Raw genomic sequence first — 22,491 nt, 5'->3', positions numbered from 1 at the left:
CTGAAGAGTTGATAGCCGAGCAGAACAAGAATATAAAAAGCTTTTATTGCCAACATACCTACATGAGGAAAAAAAGAGGAAGTAAAAGCTCCCATGTAGATTTTCAAATTTGTACCTCTTCCTAATCATGATTTTCTTTCAGAACTCCTATGATCTGCTTCCCTGCAATTTGCAAATTGATGGATGGTTCCCGTTTTACAGCAGTCCTAGTCTGCACCTACTCCTAATTTCTCTGCATCTTCCTCTCTTCGTAGTCAACCTTGGCCAATATACAGACTACATCACCATACCTCTTCGTTGCTATGTGGGCCTCACGCCATTGTTGTCGAGACCTAAAATGGGCCCAACAATGGCTCTAAGCACTAGCCAAGTATCTCTATACTTACTCAAAGAATACAACCCCTTGGCCTCGCGGCCAGCAAGAGTGTATAAGGGACACACTGCCCTAACTGCTACCATGAATCTCATGTTTGTTTTGCATTGTAGTCCAACAGTTAAGCCTTCCCCACACTCCTCAGAGGGAGTCCCTACACATATATTGGTATAAAATACCTTGTAAGCACAAACATAAGGAGGCACCACTCGTCTGAATACTATGACCCCACTGTGGCTCTCCTACACCTCGAGGATTAGCCCCTCGATACGCCACTAACACAAATAACATAGCTGTCAAAAACTCCACTCTTATTTTAGAATGTTTAAGGAGATAAGATATTTTCTTTCTTGACGGTTTCCCAAGGAACCCGAATACCTAAACCTACAGCTTGGGTGTCTCACAACTCACTGTGGGTCATATGTATAGGAAAACAATTGCAATGCATCCATGAGTTACACCATGTGATATGCGCAATGCAACAGTGAATGCCCTGGTACTCAAACATTTTATGGTTCATAAATCAACATCGTGAAGTTCAACAAACGTTTCTTTTAATGATTTTAGCCTACGCTTCATGCTCTGTTGCTAAGGGTTAGCACCGAGCATCCTCATGTTGCTTAACCCCTTTTAATTTAATTTATAAACGTCCTGTATGGTATGCACAAACAAATACACCAAATTTCCAAATGTTATCAGTAACCAATCAACATCAAAACCCCTCTTCCTCCCTACCGTTTAGGTTATGCTTCGTTGATAGTGTAAAGAGTGGTTTTTTTATGTGTTTTTCTTGTAAGAAGTGATAAAAACAAACTTGATTTTATATTCATTTCTACTCTATATGAACCCCAAAATCATAACAAAACCCTCAAAATTTATCATTTTCATAAAAACTGTGTAATTGCAGGTTTTGCATGTTTTGATATAAAGTATTAAATGACTAATTTTTTTGGTTTCCTTCAAAGTTTCTGATAAATTTCAGCATTATCAATTAAAGGCATCCATTTACAAACAATTTCATCAAACATCTTTCATAAAACGAATGAAATGATTGCTTACACATAGGAACCCAATTTTGGAGACGCGTATTTAATGGTTGGGAGGTTATTTACACTCATTTATGGCCGCTAACACTCTCTCAACTCTAATCTATGATCTTCTTTGCTCTGATTCCATTATTCCATCATCATCTTGCATCCAACTCCTTCCCCTTCTTCCATAGAACCATGTGTGTGAACAACCATCAAGAGGAGACAAGAGAGAGGAGAGAGAAAGATTGATTTTCCAATTTCTTCATCGGGTAGCCATTTCTTAATTTGAGACTGCCAATGAAGAGCAAAAAATTTAGGAAATTGATTGCCTTGATCTAGTTGGTGGCTTGTTCACAAGGCTGCAAAGCCCCCCTCTCAACAAATCGGCACAAGGGGGCGGCTGTTTTTGGCTACACCATTTCAAAAACACCCCCCTTCCCATCACGAATTTCTTTTGGGCGCCATTGTCCCCCTACAGGGCCATGCCCAATTTACTTGTCCATTTGGTTAGTCAACTTTAACCTTGGCAATGTCCAGCGTTGCGGGTCTCTTCCATCCGGTGCCCAATTTCAGATCCGGAAGCTTCACACATCTCTTCCGTTCTGTGCTCGATTTTAGATCTGAAAAGTCTTGCCTGACTGACTTGACATCTCAAACAGCTGGGAAGCTCTCTCTCTTCAATCCAACCATTGAAAAATCTACTAAAAATCCTCAACCACCACCATGATGAAAGTTTTGCATTTTCGTGTTCCTCGATCTCTAAATTGTCGGATCTTCATGTTCTGCTTGTATCGGATTTAAATTCCCACCTAAAATTCACATTAATTCACTTTGTATCGACACTTATGGCGTCTTTAAAAGTTGCTCTCATTGGCGACCACCACAGGATAGGGCGACTCAGCCCGTCGAATCCCACAAACTGATCTGCACAAACAACAAAAGAAAGCAGCAAGCTGCCACAAAAAAAAATACTCATCAAAGCACAAGAACAGCTCTTACCCTACCCCCTGACAAAATCAAGGCATGAGAATCCACAAGGGATAGGCCCAGTATGATCTGACAGAAATCCAAAGCAAGTCGCTAACCAACTGCTCTAGCATGAACTTGCTAAAAAGCCTATCAAAGAGGTCATTCTAGTGGTGGTCTGATCTACTTACCTAACTTAGGACAACTGGACCATGTGGAAAAATTTATAACGAATGTGATACATGGGAATTAGGGGTTAGATATCTAGTCACACTGACTGGGGTATATAAGGTGTAAGAGACCAGGTTTTAGGGCATTAAGACATACTCAAGAACTAACTTTTCACCTTCTCCTTCAACTTCTCATTCAGTTTCCATGGCTCCCTTGCTCTTTCTCCCCCTTTTCCTGCCTTTCTCTCTCCTCTTCTAGTCTTTCTCTCTCTTCTTCTCCCTCTCTTTCTCTCTCTTCTCCTCTCTCATCTCAACCTCATTCATTATAAGTGATATCAGAGCTTCAAGATTTGGTCCTTCTTCCCTTTCCTCTTTCTCTATTTAGTCCCCTTTTCAAATTTAAAAACTCGAGTTACTCAATAATATGTGCAGGTATATCAAGAGGACTATAGTTAATGACAACTTTCTTGAAGCAAGCAAGAGCTATGGCTAGAGCCTCTCATATATCTAGAGGTAAAATGGTTAACTTAGCAAGTCGTCACTCTTTTGCATGCAACTTTTTAGGTTTCTAGGACAAATTTGGAGGCTCAAGAGTTAAAGGAGGACAAAAATCTCAGTTACTTTTTGCTCCAACCCTTTCCTCTTCCTTCTCTTGCAAGCTGCCATGGTTTTTAAGTCCAAGAACCCTCAAGATCTCCACTCTTACTTCTCCAATACCTCAACAACCATCAAAGCTTGACTCCTTACATCCCCAGCATCAAGTAGAGCACCATATTGGTGGAGATCTTCCCAATGGTAGCAACCATAGAACAACCCGAACATTGCGGTGCATTTTGCACTATTTTGGGTTGATGCCCCTAGTTTCTCTTTTCCATTTCTAGCTCTGCCCGTCCTCTCTATTATCCCTACTTAGCTTAGGCAAACTCTCTTTATCCTCTTGATCAAGGTTTGACCCCTTTACTTCAACATTTGAACTCCCCTCTCCTGCAAACTCTAATTTACTATTATACCTTCTTTTGATCATCTGTTATAGCTCAATTCAAGCTCCTCAACCTTTGAAATCTCAGCCCCAAATGCTCCTTCAACTATTATTGGCCACAGTTACCTGGATTGGAGACATGGAGCTCAACATTCAAAGAATTCTTATGGGTAGCCACCATGAAAGCTCCACTAGAAGCTTTCATTTACTAAAGATCAAGCTTTTGATAAAGCATGAGAGCCCCATCCATTTGAGAAAGCACCAAGCTCTTGAAGAGTGTACCCATTGGAATGCCTTGCTTACTCAAGTTGACTTAATGGAGAACTTGAATCATTGTGGGATTATATTTCATCCATCGACTTCAAGCACTAAAGAGGTATGTTAATTCAATCTTAATCTCTCATATTGATGGAATAATGGAACCACAGCAAAGGAGATCATAGATCAGAGTTGGAGAGAGTGTAATCATAAATGAGCATGAGCGGCCTCCCAACCATTAAATACGCTCCTCCAAAATTGGGTTCCTATGCGTAAGCAATCATTTCATTCGTTTTATGAAAGATGTTTGATGAAATTGTTTGTTGTAAATGGATGCCTTTGATGGATAATGCTGAAATTTATCAGAAATCTTGAAGAAAACAAGAAAATTTAGTCATTTAACAATTTATATCAAAACATGCAAAACCCACAATTATGCGGTTTTCATGAAAATGATAAAATTTAGGGATTTTGTTGTGATTTTGGGGTTCATATGGAGTAGAACTGACTATAAAATCCATTTTGAGTGATTGTGATAAGTTCCAACCCATAAATCAGAAATATCATGATATTTATTTAAATAAATGAAGAAAAATAGTGAAAAATGGAAATTTTAGTTTTTTGCACTAGAAAATTAAGAAAAACATGTTTTATGTTCGTGAATATATGACATGGCTATAGTATGAGGGATAAGCCTCATTTTAGTCGTGTCTTCATGTTAAAGTCTGTTTTTACCGCTTCTTACAAGAAAAACAAATGAAAAACCTGCTCTTTACACCTATCAACAAAGCATAACCTAAACGGTGGGGAGGAAGAGGGGTTTTGATGTTGATTCGTTGCTAATAAAATTTGGAATTTTGATCTATTTATTTGTGCATACCATATAGGACGTTTATAAATTAACTTAAAAGGGGTCAAGCAGCACAAGGATGCTCAGTGCTAACCCTTAGCAACGTAGCATGATGTGTAGGCTAAAATCATTAAAAGAAATGTTTGTTGCACTTCACAATGCTGATTTATGAAGCATAAAATATTTGAGCACCATGGCATTCACAGTTGCATTGTGTATATCACATGGTGTAACTCTTGGATGCATTGCAATTGGTTTCCTATACATATGACCCATACTGAATTGTGAGACACCTAAGTTGTAGGTTTAGGCGTTTGGGTTCCTTGGGAAAGTGTCAAGTGAGGAAATATCTTATCTCTTGGCACGTTCTAAAATAAGAGTGGAGTTTATGATGCCTTTGTTATTTGTGTTAATGGCGCATCAAGGGGCCAATCCTCGAGGTGTAGGAGAGTCGTGATGGGGCCACGGCATTCAACTGAGGGGTGACTCCTTCTGTTTGTGCTTATGATGTATTTTATACCGATATATGTGTAGGAAATCCTTCTAAGGAGTGTGGGGAAGGCTTAACTCTTGGACTACAATTCAAAACAAACGCAAGATTCATGGTAGCAATTAGGGTAGTGTGTCCCTTATAGGCTCCTAGCCACGAGGCCGAGGGGTTGTGTTCTTTGAGTATAGAGAGACCCGGCTAAAGCTTAGAGCCAGTGTTGGGCCTGTTTTAGATCTTGACGGGTGGTGCATTTGGCAAGATCCACTAATAAGTGGTGGTTTTTGAATCTTGGTCAATTGGGACAACCGATTCATTAGTGTATGCCAAAAATCAGTGAGATAGACTCACAAGACTGTCAAGCCAAGCTTTAAAAGAAAGAAAGAGCTGAACAGGTTAGACGAAAGGCCAAAATAAATAGAAGATATTCTCTGTAAAGGAGTGGCCCAATATCCTTACAAGGGCGAGGTCCTAGTAACCCTAGCTCGGTGCATAGTCTGTTAGGGGGAGGAAGCTCTAATACTTCCTCCCTTTCAATTAGCCCGTCCACTTCGAGTGGAGTGATAGTTCCAGTTGTTCAAACCCTAGTAGCGAATTGAGTTGTTACCATGGCAGCACAACTCATTGCAAACACAGCAAGGACGGCGGACTTGCTAGCGTTGGGGTTTCATCTACCCATTTTTAATGGGTTAGCAGAGAAAGATGCAGGACTTCACATCAATGAATTCTTGAAGTTAATGTTTCATTGTCGAATTCAAGATGAGGGACACTTGATGATATTCTTCAGCATGACTCTGAAAGGATGGGTTGTATCATGGCCTAGAGGTTGGAACCATAACTATGATTGACTTATTCTTTGTGGCTTTTCAAAGAGAGTTTTCCCTTGAAAAGGGAGGTCAGTATTGGCTACGTGTCCTTAATGTTACACGTCAAGAACCTCATGAGAATGTCCGTGGTGGGTATGCCAAGAAACTGAAGGAGGCATTTCATAAGTTGCAAACCTATATGTTTATTCCAACTACTGTTCAGTTGCAATACTTTTTGAATGGGCTAGACTTTAACATTGAAGTGTAGTTGAGTAGTGTCACTCTTGCCGACATTGATATGGCTATTACATGAGTAGAAGAGGTAGAATCACAATTACAAGCAGCTTATACCTTTAGATCAAAATGGAATCTGAGTTTAGGGTTTGGAAATACTTTAGCGCTGATGAATGGAGGTCAAGGGATACCCATGATTCCTCTTAATGGGAGAGGAAGCATAATTCCAAATGTGCCCATGTTGCCAGCTCCTCTTAGTGTGACTATGCCTATGACTAGTCAGACGGCTCCACCAACTCTTGGGAGCCCAACAATAAATCCTACTGTTGTTCCAGGGAATCCGCAACAAACAATCCCTAATCAAGTGGTTAGGCCAATGGAACGACAGGTAGACGATCGCAGCTATGAGTCAAGTGCCTCAAATGTCCTTAGAAAAGTTAAGGATATAATAAAGCACTATATTGATATGATTAGCAAACAATATAGATAAATAGCCATTGATGTCAATTTCCTTAAGAAGCAGCAAAATTTAATAGGGAGTTAATGCCCTGAAGAGGGTGCCCCCTCAAGATTCAGCTATAAGTGGTGTGGTGGTCAACATTTCCCTAGATATTGTCCAAATGTTAAATGTGACATATGTGGGAAGTCTGGCCATTTAGCGACTACCTGTTAGAGTAAGGTTAGGTCTCTTTAGCAAGGAAGTAAACAACAAGGTCCAGTTAATCATCGAGTGCAAGGGTATAATCTCCGGTAAGATGAAGGACCAAAACAAATATTACAAAGAGGGAAAGCTATGGTAGAGGAGCTACCTAGTGGTAGTGGAGTTAGCTTTATAGAAGCTATTTGCGTCAATGGGACTGAAGCTTCTAATCTACAGGATATTACAAGAGGTCAAAAGAATAAAGAGATAGAAAAAGCCAAGGCAAAACTTGTCAAGGGAAACCCCAAGCAAGATGATAAGGGGACTCAAGTCCTTAATCTCAATATAGAAGGTGGACCTTTGATGAAGGCCATAGATGGACAAGCCGACACCAACAAGGATAAGAAGTTGCCAAAGAAGAAGGCAAAACCCAAGAAAGAAGCACCAAATCCAGTTCAAAGATCAAAGGAGAGAATGGTTTGGCGAGAAAAGCGAGCTCTTGCTAGTTATCATGAATTTGATTTAGCGAGTTCTCTTTGCAAAGTTAAGACGTATGTAAATTTCCTATAGTTTATTAAGTTGTCTCTAGGAGCGCGCAAGGAATTTAAGAAGATCCTACGCATTGGGAGCCCTTGGGAATAGTGTGAGTAGGAGATGATTGATTTGAGCATGTTGAAAAGCATTGTCCGAGGATAGCAACGTATGTTGATGGAATAGTAGTGGACCATGCTATTATGGACATAAGATTTTGTGTCAGCATTTTGAGTTCATAATTGATGGAGAGACTAGGATTAGAAATAAAAACAAATGTCTCCACGATCCTCCGAATAGCTGATGACAGTTTAAGACAACCCGAGGGTTGCATTACTAAAGTCCATGTGACCGTTGCCAATGTAAAATGCATTCAGGACTTTAGGGCCATTAGGTTTGCAGGGTGACCTAGCTATCAAGTATTGCTAGGCAGGCCATGGATCTTACAAGCAGATTGTCGGGTTGATATACCTACTAATGGATTGGATCTTTGGTCAAGGTGCTAGTTGTGTAGTAGTGGTTGCGTATCCTTAATCTCCTCAAAGTGAGAGAGTTCCTTTATCTTCATCGAGAGATTGATAGGCTAGATGCTCCATCTGCTAGTGAGACGTCATCAAGTGGTGAATCCAATGAGGAGTCCACTATAGAGGATATCTACCAAGTAACTTTGAATGAGCCAATAGAGGTTTAGGAGAGGATAAGGGATGCAGATGTAATTGATCTCTACCTTAGTATGATGAATGATTCATGGCTAATTAAATTAGGGTCCATGCTTAGTTCAAAAAAAAGAAAGGACTATGTGTCCTTGATTCAAGAATTCTGCAATATCTTTGCTTGGAGTTATGATGAGCTGAGAGGCATTCCTCCTAGCCAGGCTATTCATACGATTCCTTTGAAGTAAGGTTGTTTCCCTGTGGGACAAAAAGTAAGGCATATGCCTTTCGAATTAAGGGACATGATATTCGAAGAATTGACAAAGCTATGAAAGGCTGGCCTGATATTTTTGGTTCAACACACAAAATGGTGTTCATTAGTTGTTATCATCAAGAAGAAGAAGAACAATCAAATTCAGCTTTGCATAGATTTCAGAAAGCTTAATAAGCAGATGGCTAAGGATTACTACCCGTTGCCATTCATTGACCAGATTTTGGATTAGTTAGTGGGTAGAGAAATCTATTCATTTATGGATTGCTTTGGTAGATATAACTAGATGGATATTGCGGAGGAAGACAAATTGAAAATGACATTTATTACTGTCTTTGGCACCTTTGCGTATCATGTGGCTGCGTTTGGTCTATGCAATGCGCATGGGTCTTGGCAACAAACAGTTGATAAGACCTTTGGTGATATCTCCCTAGAGGAGTTTAAAGTCTTTATTGATGATCTCGCGGCAACCACCACAATGGAGCAACAATTGATTATTCTAAGAAATTTTTTTGAGCATTGTAGACAATTCTACATTGCTCTTAACCCTAGAAAGTGCATACTTGGAGTACCCTATGGGCTATTACTTGGCCATGTGCTTAGTTCAACTGGCATTGCGACGATTGACCTTGAAAAGATAAGGGTTATAGTCTCTATGAGCTTGCCGCATACTCCAAAAGAGGTGCATAGCTTTATGTCTCATCAGTGGGATATTATCAAAGATTTATTAATGCACTGGCAGAAAGAGCGCTACCATTGACGAACCTTCTATCTTTTAATTGTCTATTTGAGTGGAATGAAGCCTATCAAATATCCTTTGAGGATGTGAAGCAAGAATTAGCAAGAGCATCAATCTTAAAAGCATCCATAAGAGGTGAAGTTTTCTATATATTTTCAGCAGCCACAATGCATAGTATGCTATGCTATTTAGCTCAAATTTGGGAGGAGAAATGGTATCATCCAATTCCCTTTGCTAGTAGGAAATTGGGGATATCTAAAGTTAATTATACATACCTAGAGAAATTGTGCCTTGTAATGGTCTTTGCGACGAAGAAATTTAGGCATTATAGTCTCTATGAGAAGATAGTATTCTTTACAAAGGCAGAAGGACTCAGAATGTTGCTGAACAAGTTGCAACCACCTGACCGTTTAGCAAAGTGGTTAGATTATGAGATTAGAAGCAAGCCACCGAAGCTGCAGGGTAGTGTAGGATGCCTTGTGGATTTCGGGGAGCCAAAGGAAATTCTAGTTGAGGGGAGTGATATTGAAGGTCTATTTAAAATAGATAAAGCTTCCATTCCTTCCTGATATGCAACTATAACACATTATTTATCTACATGAGGATTTGGGGCTGCTTTAACGAAGTCTGAAAAGAGAAAGATCAAGCAACAATCATTATGATTTTCAATTATAATAGGTGTCTTGTATCGGAGAGGAGTGGATGATATTTATCGTCGTTGTGTAGTACCTGATGAGGTACCATTTATTCTTGAGGAGTGCCATGATTCAGCATGTGGGGGACATTTTGTTGGCTCCCTTGCTCCAAGTGTCCTAAGTTAGGTAAGTAGATCAGACCACCACTAGAATGACCTCTTTGATGGGCTTTTTAGCCAGTTCATGCTAGAGCAGTTGGTTAGCGACTCGCTTTGGATTTCTATCAGATCATACTGGGCATATCCCTTGTGGATTCTCATGCCTTGATTTTGTCAGGGGGTAGGGTAAGAGTTGTTCTTGTGCTTTGATGAGTATTTTTTTTGTGGCAGCTTGCTGCTTTCTTTTGTTGTTTGTGCAGATCAGTTTGTGGGATTCGACGGGCTGAGTCACCCTATCCTGTGGTGGTCGCCAATGAGAGCAACTTTTAAAGACTCCATAAGTGTCGATACAAAGTGAATTAATGTGAATTTTAGGTGGGAATTTAAATCCGATAGAAGCAGAACATGAAGATCCAACAATTTTAGAGATCGAGGAACACGAAAATGCAAAACTTTCATCGTGGTGGTGGTTGCGTACTTTTAGTAAATTTTTCAATGGTTGGATTGAAGAGAGAGAGCTTCCCAGCTGTTTGAGATGTCAAGTCAGTCAGGCAAGACTTTTCAGATCTAAAATCGGGCACCGAACAGAAGAGATGCGTGAAGCTTCCGGATCTGAAATCGGGTGCACCGGATGGAAGAGATGCGCAACCCTGGACATTGCCAAGGTTAAAGTTGACTAACCAAATGGACAAGTAAATTGGGCATGGCCGTGTAGGGGGACAATGGCCCCCAAAAGAAATTCGTGATGAGGAGGGGGTGTTTTTGAAATGGTGTAGCCAAAAACAGCCGCCCCCTTGCGCCGATTTGTTGAGAGGGGGGCTATGCAGCCTTGTGAACAAGCCACCAATTAGATCAAGGCAATCAATTTCCTAAATTTTTTGCTCTTCATTGGTAGTCTCAAATTAAGAAATGGCTGCCCGATGAAGAAATTAGAAAATCAATCTTTCTCTCTCCTCTCTCTTGTCTCCTCTTGATGGTTGTTCACACACATGGTTCTATGGAAGAAGGGGAAGGAGTTGGATGCGAGATGATGATGGAATAATGGAATCAGAGCAAAGAAGATCATAGATTAGAGTTGAGAGAGTGTTAGCGGCCATAAATGAGTGTAAATAACCTCCCAACCATTAAATACACGTCTCCAAAATCGGGTTCCTATGCGTAAGCAATCATTTCATTCATTTTATGAAAGATGTTTGATGAAATTGTTTGTAAATGGATGCCTTCAATTGATAATGTTGAAATTTATCACAAACTTTGAAGGAAACCAAAAAAATTAGTCATTTAATACTTTATATCAAAACATGCAGAACCTGCAATTATGCAGTTTTTATGAAAATGATAAATTTTGGGGGTTTGTTATGATTTTGGGGTTCATATAGAGTAGAAATGAATATAAAATCAAGTTTGTTTTTATCACTTCTTACAAGAAAAACACATTAAAAAACCACTCTTTACACTATCAACGAAGCATAACCTAAACGGTAGGGAGGAAGAGGGGTTTTGATGTTGATTGGTTACTGATAACATTTGGAAATTTGGTGTATTTGTTTGTGCATACCATATAGGACGTTTATAAATTAAATTAAAAGGGGTTAAGCAACACGAGGATGCTTGGTGCTGACCCTTAGCAACACGGCATGAAGCGTAGGCTAAAATCATTAAAAGAAATGTTTGTTGAACTTCACAATGTTGATTTATGAACCATAAAATGTTTGAGTACCACGGCATTCACTGTTGCATTGCGCATATCACATGGTGTAACTCATGGATGCATTGCAATTGGTTTCCTATACATATGACCCACACTGAGTTGTGAGACGCCCAAGCTGTAGGTTTAGGCATTCGGGTTCCTTGGGAAACCGTCAAGTAAGAAAATATCTTATCTCCTTAAATGTTCTAAAATAAGAGTGGAGTTTTTGACAGCTATGTTATTTGTGTTAGCGGTGCATCGAGGGGCTAATCCCCGAGGTGTAGGAGAGCCACAGTGGGGCCATAGTATTCATGCGAGTGGTGCCTCCTTATGTTTGTGCTTACGAGGTATACCAATATATGTGTAGGGACTCCCTCTGAGGAGTGTGGGGAAGGCTTAACTGTTGGACTACAATGCAAAACAAACATGAGATTCATGGTAGCAGTTAGGGCAGTGTGTCCCTTATACACTCTTGTTGGCCACGAGGCCAAGGGGTTGTATTCTTTTAGTAAGTATAGAGATACTTGGCTAGTGCTTAGAGCCATTGTTGGGCCCATTTTAGGTCCCGACAACAATGGCGTGAGGCCCACATAGCAACGAAGAGGTATGGTGATGTAGTCTGTATATTGACCAAGGTTGACTACAAAGAGAGGAAGATGCAGAGAAATTAAGAGTAGGTGCAGACCAGGACTGCTGTAAAACGGGAACCATCCATTAGTTTGCAAATTGCAGGGAAGCAGATCGCAGGAGTTCTGAAAGAAAATCATGATTAGCAAGAGGTACAAATTTCAAAATCTGCATGGGAGCTTTTACTTCCTCTTTTTTTCCTCGTGTAGGTATGTTGGCAATAAAAGCTTTTTATATTCTTGTTCTGCTCGGCTATCAACTCTTCATGTTATCACACTAGGTTAGATGTAGCTTTAACTATCTAGGCAGCGTAATCACTCCATCATCCTTGTATAATTCCAGTAATTCATGCAATCGATGCATTGTAGGCAACTAATTTCTTCAAGAAGAAGACAATTGATGGAAATCCCTTTGTTTTTACTGCATGTGTGAGGTTTCCTCGCTTAATGCAATTAGATTTGCTTCTCCTATTGCTATTTTAAAATGAAGAATGCATGAGACACACTTTATATACCTCATGAAACTTTTTGTCACAACAAAATAGTGTTTGCCTAAGCTAAGTAGGGATAATAGAGAGGACGGGCAGAGCTAGAAATGGAAAAGGGAAACTAGGGGCATCAACCCAAAACAGTGCAAAATGCACCGCAATTTTCGGGTTGTTCTATGGTTGCTACCATTGGGAAGATCTCCACCAATATGGTGCTCTACCTGATGCTGGGGATGTAAGGAGTCAAGCTTTGATGGTTGTTGAGGTCTTGGAGAAGTAAGAGTGGAGATCTTGAGGGTTATTGGACCTAAAAACCATGGCAGCTTGCAAGAGAAGGAAGAGGAAAGGGTTGGAGCAAAAAGTAACTGAGATTTTTGTCCTCCTTTAACTCTTGAGCCTCCAAATTTGTCCTGGAAACCTAAAAAGTTGCATGCAAAAGAGTGACGACTTGCTAAGTTAACCATTTTACCTCTAGATATAGTCCTCTTGATATACCTGCACATATTACTTGAGTAACTCGAGTTTTTAAATTTGAAAAGGGGACTAAATAGAGAAAGAGGAAAGGGAAGAAGGCCAAATCTTGAAGCTCTGATATCACTTATAATGAATGAGGTTGAGAGGAGAGAGGGGAATGAGGAGAAGAGAGAGAAAGAGAGGGAGAAGAAGAGAGAGAAAGACTGGAAGAGGAGAGAGAAAGACAGGAAAAGGGGGAGAAAGAGCAAGGAAGCCATGGAAACTGAATGAGAAGCTGAAGGAGAAGGTGAAGAGTTAGTTCTTGATTATGTATTAATGCCCTAAACGTGGTCTCTTACACCTTATATACCCCGGTCAGTGTGACTAGGTATCTAACTCCTAATTCCCATGTATCACACTCGTTACAAATTTTTCCATAATGTCTTACCATACCACTCGACAATTCTATAAGCATGTCCCTGATAGAAAATGCTAACAGAGTTTAAAATATTTATATAATCATTTGTATGTTTTACACCTACAACCAAAGAGTATATGGCACTTTTGGCTTACAAACTCAACAATCTGGATTAGGGATCACTCTAAGAAGGGTTTTGCAAACGGTAGCATTTGATAGTTTAGCACAAAAGAAAAAAATTCGTGTTCATGCTTAAATGATGTGCCAAATGTGAGTTTAGTTCAATGCTTGAAGCTATAACAAATAAAGCATTAAATAAGTGCACAATATGTGTGTGAAGACCCTCCAAGTAGAACTTGTTTCCATTAGTTTCTTGATTCACATTAGTGTCCAAACTAGTTTAGAACTCAAAAAAAGTTGTTCCCATGTTGGGAAATCAATTCACATGTTTGATAAACTAATAAGTGTTGAAATTATTACATATTGTGAGGTACATAATATTATAAAAAATGAGCAAAAAAATAGTTTTAACAATTTTGTAATGGTGAGGTAGCTTGCAACCACTTTGGACCATGGTCTCACCCATGGTGTGTTGTTATTATAAAAAATGAGCAAATCAATACTTTTAACAATTTTATAATGGTGAGGTGGCTTGCAACCACTTTGGACCATGGTCTCACCCATGGTGTGTTGTGGTTATACGAGATTGAAACTAGTTGTGAACCCAAAGGCCATGGAAATCTAACAATGGGATTGCTAGCTCGCATCCCAATTACAAACCACACCATGGTGGGAACATGTTCTTAAGTGTTAAGGAAAATTTTCCAAATTACAATAATATTGAAATATGATACCGAGGCCTCCCATATGGATGGGGTGAATTAGAGGTTGGCCCGTCCTTGGGATCGGACCTTGCCCTTCATGCACGTGCATAATGTGTTGCTGGCTTGCCCTTCAAGGCCCATGCCATTAGCATTTAGGGACAATTCAAATTTTGACTTGCAACCATTAAAGTTTAGGGACTATTAGTCAACTTTAATGAACCCTTATTGCAGGTTAAAATCTTATTATACAATTCAAAATTTAGGGACTGAATGAGATTTTAATCTCTAGTCATTAAAGTTTAGGGAATAGTATGATGTAAGAAAGTGAATACTTCTCCACTTGGCTTTTCACCAAAAGTTGGACGTCCTACTAGGATCACTTATAAAAATTCCATGGTCAAAGGTTTGGGCACCCCTTAGACTATAAGTATTAATGTAAATCCCAATATTCAATCAACTCAAAAATCTATTCGTGACTTAAATCTAACTAGCGTTTCGTTTGCGTGAACACTTCATGGCAGCATGCGAAGTTGCCGTGCTATCACACGACAACTTCGCTCAATAATCCATTTCTCCTCTTTCTCCCTCCTATTTTCCCTCTCCATTTCCAAGATGGTCTCTCTCTCTCTCTCTCTCTCTCTCTCTCTCTCTCTCTCTCTCTCTCTCTCTCTCTCTCTCTCTCTCTCTCTCTCTCTCTCTAAACTTAAAACTAAAAGTAGTTTATAAAATCTGTAACACAGAATGCCAGACATAGAAACAATCTCTTCCATGCACCATACAAACTTTCCTCTTGACATCAATGTAAGGAATTACATGCTTGCTTTGTGCAATCCTTAGAAACAACAGCATTATACTGAAACACGTCATAATCGAGACAAAGACCAAGCACCATGAAAAGAATTTCTATAAGAGACCTAGTCAAAATGAAGCCACAAAGGCCAAGTATACACCACACGAGTGTTTCCAAGCACCATAGGCAAATGGTCGATGCCAATAGAAAAAGACAATGTCTCCAAGATGCCTAATAGAAAGAAAGCTTCCTCTTTTTTGAGTAATCATTAACAAAACCTTCCTCCTTGAGCAAAACATGCAAAGGCAAAGCAGGGAATGATCCCATAGTTTCCATTGGTAATCGCATGGGCGATGCAATACTCCTACCTCTCTCTTTACCACCTATACTGGAACAAAAATCACAATATAAGTACGTGGAACAACGTAATCGAGACAAAGACCAAGCACCACAAAAAGAATTTCTATAAGAGACCTAGTCAAAATGAAGTCACAAAGGCCAAGTAAAAGGCACCCGAGTTATTCCAAGTACCATAGCCAAATGGCCGATGCAAATAAAAAAATACAATGTCTCCAAGATGCCTAATAGAAAGAAAGCTTCCTCTTCTTTGAGGAATCATTAACAAAATCTTCCTCCTTGAGCAAAACATGCAAAGGCGAACTAGGGAATGATCCCACAATTTTCATTGGTAATTGTATGAGTGATGCAATAGTCCTACCTCTCTCTTTACCACTTGCATTGGAACAAAAATCACAATATAAGTACGTGGAACAACTAACAAATATCATTTCATCCCAACAATAATAATACATGGTCGCATATTTGTGAACCATTCTGTAGGTACTGACAAACATTGATGCAGCTTCAAAATCAACCCAAATCCGTGAACCCATACTTGAACCAATGCCTCGGTATCTTATCAGTATGAGAGCGTTGAGATCTCTTCTTATGGTCAACCTCGTATATATGCACCCAAAAACATTGTGTGTATCCACAATGTACAACTTCAATAAAATTTGGGAGCTTGATGTCAATAGTAACATCATCATATAAACGCTCGATGACCCTTGCAAGTGTCCTTCTTATGATATCATCACTCATAACATGCACTGTAGCTCCTTTTAATAGTCAGAAACAGGATAATAGTGCTACTCTAGGGTAGGCATATGCAAAAGTTAAATAAATAGCGAAACATTATAAGTAATTTACTTCCAAGAGAGCATATGCCAACCAAACACGGCGCACAAAGAGCAATTCATATATGCGCAAAACCAATGTCCCTACATGGTCATCAATAATTACATATCCACAGAGAAAGCAATGCACATTATTGCACCTTTCGAAGAACATCCTTGTATACAATGTTTGTGGTCATATCCCCATCCTTTTCACCCAATAGGACTTTCACACCATGCGAAGATTTTACCTTTGAAAATGCAACATAAAGCTGATCATGTGTAAATACTAGTGCCTTTAAATAAAGCCCAACAAGTCTACCCCTACCGGATGGGAAACTGTCTCCATTTCATAGTAAATGGCAATTGTGCAGCATTTGAAATAAAAGTAATCCGGGGAATAAACACTCATTCGCCCACATTTTCCCTTGTTATTATCTCAACATCTATCGCTTTCCTATTGAAAGCTCTACATACCAACTACGTACCATTACACATACCCCTTCCCTGGGTTTAGGTTTCTAAGAAGAAGAATAGGTGCATTTATCTTCAGCAACAATAAATGAGGAGGAAATCCACCTCCAAGTTTCAATGTATTTAAATACTCAACAGAGTACAAAAATGAGTCCAGACTCTACAATCTAATTTGCACTATAATACTGCCTGATCTCCCCTGGCATCAGTTGCAATGCATAATCATTCAAAGTAGCTGCCTCTGTATTCCGTGAGGCAAGTATAGCCCGCTCACTAAAATATGATGTGTAGTCACCCACATTGGACACGTCATTGTAGACACTATCAATCAAGGTTTCGATAGACTGTCCTTTTAATACCATGCTAGGTGGAACACACAACTTATCACAACTTTCGATAATACCCACTCTATCCCCTATTCCTTGAGTCCAACAGATGAACCCATTGTCCACTATACTACCAGTTGTTGACACTTGCATATTCCCAGTTAGCCTTATCACCCTTATGTAATGCCACAAATCAGAGTAACACAATGCAGCATTAACAATATCCTCACATGTTCCCTTTACCACAACCGACAAGGCATGCCTAAAATCCCCTCCAAACAAAACAACTTTTCCACCAAATGGCTTATCACAACTCATAATATCTCTTAGAGTTCTATCAACTACTTCAAAGGCATATCGATGGGTCATGGGAGCCTCATCCCACAAAATAAGGCTTGATTGTCTCAATAACCAAGCAAGGTCACTTTGAACATGAATGTTGCAAGTGGATCGATTATTTAATTCTACTGGGATTTTAAACCATGAGTGAGTTCTACGACCACCTTGTAAAAGCAAGGCACCAGTGCCACATGATGCTATTGCCAGTGCTATACGGCCACCACTACGCACCTTCTCAAGTAAACATTTATACAACAAAGTCTTCCCAAACCCACAAGGACCATCCAAAAAGAATGCATCCCTAATACTTGTGTCAACAGCATCCATGATTGCACTAAAGGCAATTATTTGTCCCTCGTTCAACATTGCCTCCATGGATTCAAAAACCCTACCTTGTTTTGATGTGTTGTATGCATATTCATCTTGCAAAAAAGGGTTAGCATGCAGTTGTGAGTTTGGTTTATGAGGTTCAGGCAACCCATCAAAATCAAAGAGTCTTCGCTCTACATGGCGCAAAAGGTCTTACAGATGTAACAAAGCCATGTTAGATGCCTCATGTTGTAGAACACCAAGAGAGGTGTGCACGTGCTGTAGCTACAATCTACACATGATATCCTCTACCATTGGCACCAAAAATCTTTCCCATAGATGGCCAAGCCGAGCTGGCTCACAAAACACCAAAATTGCAACAAACAAAGTACAAAGTTAAGCGCCAGTTTGCATAGAGGCAGCTTCTTCTAAGCACACAACATATTCATCATCACTCTCCAACATGCCCCTTGCAATGCAAGCATCCCTAAAAGTATCATGGATCACATTATCAACAGTATGCAAATCTTCAAAAGAAGTATGTCCCCTACACTTTGTTAAAAGCATCCACAAATAGTAGAGCTCACCACAGGTAGGCGGCACAAAATACATCCGACCATATATATTCACACGCTTCCTCCTAGTCCACAGCTTATGTCATGCATTCCACACCCAATACACTGGAAAGTCTTGATAGCGAATAGTCTTAGCCTCCTGATGAATGCGGTTGCACATAAACCATTCAGTAAGAGTAGTCTTGATAGCGAATAGTCTTAGCCTCCTGATGAATGCAGTTGCACATAAGCCATTCAGTAAGAGTAGTTTTTTGGAGGTCTTCATTTTGTACAACATCTAGTATACTATCTATATCTCGAAACACCACATAGTTCTCACCAAGTAAGTGAGCCTGTAAACATTGCATATCAGGCTTTTCACTGTGCAATGCATAATCATAGACCCGCCAACATGCCTCAGAGGCAGAAACATATCTGCATCCAAATAACTTTGAATCTCGTCCACCTCGTGAACATCGCCACCATTCCGTGCTAAATCAACCCCAATAGAAAATTTGACGGTTGCACGGCCATGCCCCTTGTACACATACTTATACAAATACTTAACACCTCCAATTGTCGAGCACACCTCCACATTTATGTGTGCATTGTATTTCTTACTCAAGAAAGGATTGTATGGAACAATCCATTGATTATCAATAACATTACCATTTATGATTACAAAGTTTCCATCATCTCGTCTTCAATAAATGGGATAGCGAGAACTATCAACCATTGTCATGTCTACTAATTTTTGTGGGTATTCTTTAGTACATCTACCCTTATCCATACAAGGACTTTTGGGGTTCAATCCTCCGCAAGGGCCATGAATGTTGCACTTTGAAATTGTCTCAAATAAGGCTGGAAACTCAACTCTATCATGCAACTCAACACAAACCAGTCTATCGTAGTGACATGCTTCAGAAGGTTTGAAAGACGGCTCTAAAATTAGCAAAATATGAGAATGCGATAGCCCCCTCTTTTGGAATTCAATCACTGTAACATAGCCTACAACCTTTCCAAAGAGATCCTTCCGCAACAACGTGTACATTAAATCAACATGTTTTTAATGAAACACGTGAGTAGTCAAATCCGAACGGTCATAAGCACTTTGTCCAGGCAACAAAGCATTAGTTATCTCCAAACACTTTGGATTGCATGTCATTGTTATAAAAAGGTTAGGTCAACATTAGCTCTGAGTGATACAAATGCAAGAGCACTATTATATACTCATATGTTCTTTTAAATATCCTACTTTGAGGGTGCATACCATGCAACAAATCATGCAATGGTTGTGGTGGACGTTGCAATGGTGGTAACATTACTTTTCCATTTTGACAGCAGTGCCTTCCAAACAAAATCGACCCTTGCACCCGAGTCTTGCATCTCCACAACCTAGCTAAATACCTCTCACGCATTTCAGAAAGACTTCCCATGGAATGCACATCCAGATCTTGAAATAGCAATACCGTTATTGCTAGGTAAACATCTGTTGAAGGCAAACCATGTGAAATGCAGCACAATCCACCATTCTTGGGATCAAAAACAACAATATTATGAACACGTGACTCATTAACCACGGAATTTTCCACATTGTGGTGACTCCCAAAATCACAACCATCTATTGATGTAGAAATATCAGGCACAACATGATTGACATGCATCATTGCCAAATCTATACCAACATGTTGTTCAATTGGCTCATTATCCCCATTTACAATTTCAACATATCAAGACACACTCTCACAAACCAGTCCATTAAGATTTTTCCCACTCTGGCACTTAGACATTGAAACATTATTAATGTGTGACTTGATAATCACATGATTAAGACCATTGCAAAGGCCACTGACGGCAAAGCATTTGTCAAATCCACACCAAACTATCATTGAACTTGAAATCCCCTAATGGTTCTATCCCCGCTGATGGCAAAACATTAGCCAAGTCTATACCAAACTGTGGTTGGCCTAGTTCATGATGACCACTTAGAATCTCCTGATGAAGAGGCTGGTTTTCAATATCCCTACGAAAGGGTCTACCATGATCTAAAATCCCTTTTCGAGTCCTGAGCCTAGCAACCTGCCGTCACTCATACCTTGTGGATGTAAGCACATCCCTACGAACATGCAACACATAGTCTCTGCCAGTTGCTCGATGCGAACACCCCATATTGATTGGATGGCCGCAAAATCTATTATCAACTAATTCCGTCGAAGGCATGGATTAGTATATATGTGTAGACACATTTAATATTTAAATTTTTAAATATTAAGATTAAATATCAAGACACAATACCAAGTCAATATATTTGAGTCAATACCTGCAACCCTGTCAATGTATCTGTCTACAAAGACGTTGCACCTGCCCATGAGAGAGAGAGAGAGAGAGAGAGAGAGAGAGCCTTTTTGTTGAGATAGAGAATTTAGATATAAACACATGCATAATTGATCCATTTCAATTAACTAACAAAATAAAGTAAACATGCAACCATAGAAACGGTTATCAACACACTTTATCAAAGGCATTGTTTGATTTCAAAACTAAATGTATTGCATACATTCGATGTATGCAATACATTGTATGTAAATATACTAACTATCATTGGATTATCAAAATTGCTCCATGTGAACCTCAAGAAAGAGACATCACATTATACACACTTAATACATTTTACTCAAATATGCTTTGTTATATCAAAACTGTTACACATCTTAGCATATTCCACGTAGGCTTTACAAAAAGGAAGCATATATTATCACAAAAAGTGCTAGCCCAAGCACTTTAAAATATGCAAGACAATCCGAACCTATAAGTTCCACCCTAAGCGATTCTTTCTCCTTAGATGCGACCGTTCATTTGACGGCTCAATTGTTGTAACAAAGCATTAAACCTACTAATGTTCATTTGAAACTGCAAGAACGGCATTGGCAACCCCTCTGGCAAATCACAAGTTCGTGGTCATCTCCAAGCCCCCAGACCAAAGCCCACATATCATTCACTAGTAGATTCATTAATCTACTTGTCTCAGAAATAATTGCTAAAAGTGCCCTTACTTCAGCACCCATATCAGTCGACACTTGTTGGAGAACACCTTGTGTGTGCTTTGTCTCACACACAACACCATACAGACCTTTAGCCTGTTCATGTAACTTCATTGATTACATGGCAACTACATGATCAACATGCGCACATAAACCCATCTGCATTTCCATCAACTCATTCATCCTGGCCGCCTCAAGATTTTTAAATTCTGAAGCACTTGAAGTAGCCCTTGTGTTTCTCCGAATCTTTGTAACTCTTGTACATTTAGCAACATGCATCTCTTGAACCCTTGCCACCTCTTTCATTTTTCACACATTCATTCTATTAGAGCCCATACGTTGGCTGCAATGAAACATATTAACAATCATCTCCAAAAATATATATAGTAGCACTTTGATGCAAGCACAATTAAAGCAACTATCTTCCATACCCATGCGAATGGCTCCAAGCTAGCAAGCGTCGAAGAGATAATGTCGTTGCCACTTTGTTTAATTCAACTGAATCCACTACATTCAATGGAGTCGAAAGCACTACGCCGGGAATATCTCCCATGGCTTCACTTTGTTCCATGGCTACACCAAACTTTAAAGAGAACATAAGAGTCACACAACAAATAAATCTCAAATCTATTCAAGACATAAGCGATAGACACATTCACAACCCTAAATGCATGAAAGAATGTATGTACGCTATGCATGAGTGCCATCATGCACACATGGCACTCACCAAGCACTAGCCACGCACATGAGTGCCATCGTTACTCCATCAACAAGGTGCCCTTCATATTTCTCTTCCAACATTCTCTCAATCTTCTGTAGACTGTCACCAATGTTCTCACAAATAGAAATCGAAGCTTTTTGATTCCGAAATAGTATCTTCACTTACTTTTCAATCCCATCCAAGTGATGAAAAAACCTCAAGGAACCAATGGAACTATCATGCCCTCCAACATGCTTAAGTGCACGACGAACTACCTTCTTCCTTGTGACCTCCTTTATTTTGCGTAAATTCATTTGCATATTAGGAGTGCACTGTATAATATCTTCTACAGACATATTCTTGTTTGCTACAGAAGCCTCCATACTGGGCAAAAAGTATGTGTTAACCTTGAAGGATATATAAAATATTCTCAAAATTTAGAAACAGTGGAAATTCCCATATCTAATACTGCCACAAAGTTCAACTAACCCTCTCTCTCTACT

At 39.5% G+C, this 22,491-nt stretch overlaps 1 protein-coding gene across 1 annotated transcript; it reads right to left on the bottom strand.

Annotated features, from left to right (window-relative positions):
• Positions 1-16,886: 16,886 nt before the first annotated feature.
• Positions 16,887-17,759, bottom strand: LOC148011450 (ATP-dependent DNA helicase RRM3-like). The gene has a single exon (XM_087670368.1). It carries the CDS (start codon positions 17,757-17,759, stop codon positions 16,887-16,889), a length of 873 nt encoding a protein of 290 aa, XP_087526494.1.
• Positions 17,760-22,491: the final 4,732 nt, after the last annotated feature.

Source organism: Lygodium microphyllum, chromosome 28, assembly GCF_053477565.2.
Source record: "Lygodium microphyllum isolate KBCC chromosome 28, Lygodium_microphyllum_v1.1.10, whole genome shotgun sequence".
Classification (NCBI taxonomy): domain Eukaryota; kingdom Viridiplantae; phylum Streptophyta; class Polypodiopsida; order Schizaeales; family Lygodiaceae; genus Lygodium; species Lygodium microphyllum.
Note: the sequence above shows the minus strand (reverse complement) of the source record. Positions and strands in the feature narration are given on the sequence as shown.